Source organism: Cherax quadricarinatus, chromosome 13 (genome assembly GCF_038502225.1).
Source record: "Cherax quadricarinatus isolate ZL_2023a chromosome 13, ASM3850222v1, whole genome shotgun sequence".
Taxonomy (NCBI): Eukaryota; Metazoa; Arthropoda; class Malacostraca; order Decapoda; family Parastacidae; genus Cherax; species Cherax quadricarinatus.
Window position 1 is genome coordinate 51,969,613 of NC_091304.1, and position 5,000 is coordinate 51,974,612.

General features: G+C 45.1%; 1 protein-coding gene across 4 annotated transcripts in view; it reads left to right on the plus strand.

The window, feature by feature from the left end:
* Nucleotides 1-5,000, plus strand: part of LOC128688467 (protein turtle homolog A) — a 237,337-nt gene that overhangs the window by 211,109 nt on the left and 21,228 nt on the right. For 3 of the 4 annotated variants that reach the window (XM_070084724.1, XM_070084725.1, XM_070084726.1), the window contains one exon: nucleotides 3,307-3,454. In XM_070084724.1, the coding sequence (XP_069940825.1) occupies nucleotides 3,307-3,454 (148 nt within the window). The remainder of the gene's footprint in view (nucleotides 1-3,306; nucleotides 3,455-5,000) is intronic. The other variant, XM_070084727.1, reaches the window with a different exon arrangement.

Below are 5,000 nucleotides of genomic sequence, written 5' to 3' on the forward strand. Positions count from 1 at the left end.
GTAGTTCTGCCTGGTCTTCGATCGAGTGTATTCTTCTCATCAACTTCACGTCATCTGCAAACAGGGACACCTCAGAGTCTATTCCTTCCGTCATGTCGTTCACAAATACCAGAAACAGCACTGGTCCTAGGACTGACCCCTGCGGGACCCCGCTGGTCACAGGTGCCCACTCTGACACCTCGCCACGTACCATGACTCGCTGCTGTCTTCCTGACAAGTATTCCCTGATCCATTGTAGTGCCTTCCCTGTTATCCCTGCTTGGTCCTCCAGTTTTTGCACCAATCTCTTGTGTGGAACTGTGTCAAACGCCTTCTTGCAGTCCAAGAAAATGCAATCCACCCACCCCTCTCTCTCTTGTCTTACTGCTGTCACCATGTCATAGAACTCCAGTAGGTTTGTGACACAGGATTTCCCGTCCCTGAAACCATGTTGGCTGCTGTTGATGAGATCATTCCTTTCTAGGTGTTCCACCACTCTTCTCCTGATAATCTTCTCCATGATTTTGCATACTATACATGTCAGTGACACTGGTCTGTAGTTTAATGCTTCATGTCAGTCTCCTTTTTTAAAGATTGGGACTACATTTGCTGTCTTCCATGCCTCAGGCAATCTCCCTGTTTCGATAGATGTATTGAATATTGTTGTTAGGGGTACACATAGCGCCTCTGCTCCCTCTCTCAATACCCATGGGGAGATGTTATCTGGCCCCATTGCCTTTGAGGTATCTAGCTCACTCAGAAGCCTCTTCACTTCTTCCTCGGTTGTGTGCACTGTGTCCAGCACTTGGTGGTGTGCCCCACCTCTCCGTCTTTCTGGAGTCCCTTCTGTCTCCTCTGTGAACACTTCTTTGAATCTCTTGTTGAGTTCTTCACATACTTCACGGTCATTTCTTGTTGTCTCTCCTCCTTCCTTCCTTAGCCTGATTACCTGGTCCTTGACTGTTGTTTTCCTCCTGATGTGGCTGTACAACAGTTTCGGGTCAGATTTGGCTTTCGCTGCTATGTCATTTTCATATTGTCTTTGGGCCTCCCTTCTTATCTGTGCATATTCGTTTCTGGCTCTACGACTGTTCTCCTTATTCTCCTGGGTCCTTTGCCTTCTATATTGTGTGTGTGTGTGTGCGTGTGTGTGTGTGTGTGTGTGTGTGTGTGTGTGTGTGTGTGTGTGTGTGTGTGTGTGTGTGTGTGTGTGTGTATGTGTGTATGTGTGTGTGTGTGTCTGTGTGTGTGTATGTGTGTGTGTGTGCGTGTCAGTATGTGTCAGTGTGTGTTGGTTGTGTACTGACTCAGCAGGTGGTAATGAAGGTTATGTACTGACTCAGCAGGTGGTAATGAAGGTTGTGTGCTGACTCAGCAGGTGGTAATGAAGGTTATGTACTGACTCAGCAGGTGGTAATGAATGTTGTGTACTGACTCAGCAGGTGGTAATGAAGGTTATGTACTGACTCAGCAGGTGGTAATGAATGTTGTGTACTGACTCAGCAGGTGGTAATGAAGGTTATGTACTGACTCAGCAGGTGGTAATGAATGTTGTGTACTGACTCAGCAGGTGGTAATGAAGGTTATGTACTGACTCAGCAGGTGGTAATGAAGGTTATGTACTGACTCAGTAGGTGGTAATGAATGTTGTGTACTGACTCAGCAGGTGGTAATGAATGTTGTGTACTGACTCAGCAGGTGGTAATGAAGGTTATGTACTGACTCAGCAGGTGGTAATGAATGTTGTGTACTGACTCAGCAGGTGGTAATGAAGGTTATGTACTGACTCAGCAGGTGGTAATGAATGTTGTGTACTGACTCAGCAGGTGGTAATGAAGGTTATGTACTGACTCAGCAGGTGGTAATGAAGGTTGTGTACTGACTCAGCAGGTGGTAATGAAGGTTATGTACTGACTCAGCAGGTGGTAATGAAGGTTATGTACTGACTCAGCAGGTGGTAATGAAGGTTATGTACTGACTCAGCAGGTGGTAATGAAGGTTATGTACTGACTCAGCAGGTGGTAATGAAGGTTGTGTGCTGACTCTTCAGGTGGTAATGAATGTTATGTACTGACTCAGCAGGTGGTAATGAAGGTTGTGTGCTGACTCAGCAGGTGGTAATGAAGGTTGTGTACTGACTCAGCAGGTGGTAATGAAGGCTGTGTACTGACTCAGCAGGTGGTAATGCAGGCTGTGTACTGACTCAGCAGGTGGTAATGAAGAGTGTGTGCTGACTCAGCAGGTGGTAATGAAGGTTGTGTACTGACTCAGCAGGTGGTAATGAAGGTTGTGTACTGACTCAGCAGGTGGTAATGAAGGTTGTGTACTGACTCAGCAGGTGGTAATGAAGGCTGTGTGCTGACTCAGCAGGTGGTAATGAAGGTTGTGTACTGACTCAGCAGGTGGTAATGAAGGCTGTGTACTGACTCAGCAGGTGGTAATGAAGGCTGTGTACTGACTCAGCAGGTGGTAATGAAGGTTGTGTACTGACTCAGCAGGTGGTAATGAAGGCTGTGTACTGACTCAGCAGGTGGTAATGAAGGCTGTGTACTGACTCAGCAGGTGGTAATGAAGGTTGTGTACTGACTCAGCAGGTGGTAATGAAGGTTGTGTACTGACTCAGCAGGTGGTAATGAAGGTTGTGTACTGACTCAGCAGGTGGTAATGAAGGTTGTGTACTGACTCAGCAGGTGGTATTGAATGTTGTGTACTGACTCAGCAGGTGGTAATGAAGGTTGTGTACTGACTCAGCAGGTGGTAATGAATGTTGTGTACTGACTCAGCAGGTGGTAATGAAGGTTGTGTACTGACTCAGCAGGTGGTAATGAATGTTATGTACTGACTCAGCAGGTGGTAATGAAGGCTGTGTACTGACTCAGCAGGTGGTAATGAAGGCTGTGTACTGACTCAGCAGGTGGTAATGAAGGTTGTGTACTGACTCAGCAGGTGGTAATGAAGGTTGTGTACTGACTCAGCAGGTGGTAATGAAGGTTGTGTACTGACTCAGCAGGTGGTAATGAAGGTTGTGTACTGACTCAGCAGGTGGTATTGAATGTTGTGTACTGACTCAGCAGGTGGTAATGAAGGTTGTGTACTGACTCAGCAGGTGGTAATGAATGTTGTGTACTGACTCAGCAGGTGGTAATGAAGGTTGTGTACTGACTCAGCAGGTGGTAATGAATGTTATGTACTGACTCAGCAGGTGGTAATGAAGGCTGTGTACTGACTCAGCAGGTGGTAATGAAGGCTGTGTACTGACTCAGCAGGTGGTAATGAAGGTTGTGTACTGACTCAGCAGGTGGTAATGAAGGTTGTGTACTGACTCAGCAGGTGGAGGTGAATGGGGAAGTGTCCCGCTCCAGGCTGACACTTACACCAGACTCAGCTGACAACGGAGCACTGCTGACGTGTCGAGGCTTCAATCCAGGTCTTCCAGACATTGTCCTGGAGAACACCACCAAGCTCTCTGTCTTCTGTAAGTACCTCTGTTTTCCTTCTACTTTCCTACACCTTGTAGACGCTGCAGCTGTTCCCCAAGTAGCGAGTCACAGGTAAATATCTTGTGCCATTATCTTATTAAATGTCAGTAATGCCATTCTTTCCTTTTTCTAAAATTTTATCAGAATTCTTAGATGAAAAATTATCTTAAATATTTCATATGAAGCGCCTAGTTAATTTTTTTGTTTCATATAATATATGAAAGATTGTTTTGTAAATTCTTAATTATAACCTTCCCACTTATCTCTCTACATTTCTCTCTACTTCTCTTTCCCTACCTCTCTCTCTACCTCTCTACCTCTCTCTCTACCTCTCTCTACCTCTCTCTGCCTCTCTACTCGCCGATTAACGTTCATGCATATGTCAGGCTCTTATTACAGTAGCAGCACTATTATGGCCCCACACCTGACCAAACGTGTCAAGAAACTAAGGAAAGTGCAAAGGTTTGCAGCGAGACTAGTCCCGGAGCTAAGGGCAATGTCCTATCAGAAGAGATCAAAGGATTTAAACCATTACAAGATAGAAGGACTAGGGGTGATAAAATAACGATGTACAAAATATTCACAAGGTGCACATAGTTCCAGAGAGCAGAAACACGAGGGGAACATCCAGAAGATGAAACTATAGTCACGGGAATTTTAGGAAGTATTTCTTCAGCTTTAGAAGAGTCAAGAAGTTCAACGATCTGAGTAATATGATGTAAGATACGGGATCCATATTTTACTTTAAGTAGAGGTACGATAGGTTTTTCGAAACCATGAAAGGGAATTCAATAGCAGTCAGGGAAGAGGCAGGACATGGAGCTGAGACTCGACCCCTTCAACCACATATGGGTAAGTTCATATAGGTGAGTACACACAAATGAAAGGCAATGATACCTGACAAGTTGTCACGATGGATTCTGTGAGAGGGAGCAGAAGCATCGTGTGAACGACTAACATTTACAAGTCACTGGCCTTAGGACAGTTGCCAGAGATCCGAAGATCTGCCGGTGCTATATTTAGGAAAGGAGATAGACAGGAAGCGTGGAACTACACAACAATATCACAAACATGCATACAATGCAAGGTAATGGAGAATTAAATCATAATTAAGGTAGTAAAGCATCTGGAGAGAATTGGTTTCATAAACGATAACTAACAACTTACCAACCTGTAGAAATCTACAACAAAGTACCAGAAGTGAGGCAGTAGAGAGAAGGAAGGGTATGACAGGGATTTCGAAGCCAGGAGAGAGTGAAAGGGATGGGGCCTAGAGCTGAGACTCAATCCCTTCAACCATATATGATTGAAGTGAGACAGAGGAGAGACAGTAGAGAGGGGGGGATGGGTGTATTGCATTTTCCAGTGCAAGAAGGAATTCGATACTTGATCCCACAAGAAACTCGAGTCAAATACAAGAGAACGTACTCCAGCAGGTCAAAGATTATCTTAGAGGAAGATAGAAAAGTGATTGTGCGAGAAGAGACGTCAGAATAGGGAACTGTAGCAAGCGTGATTCTTCAGTAACATTATTAAGACCGG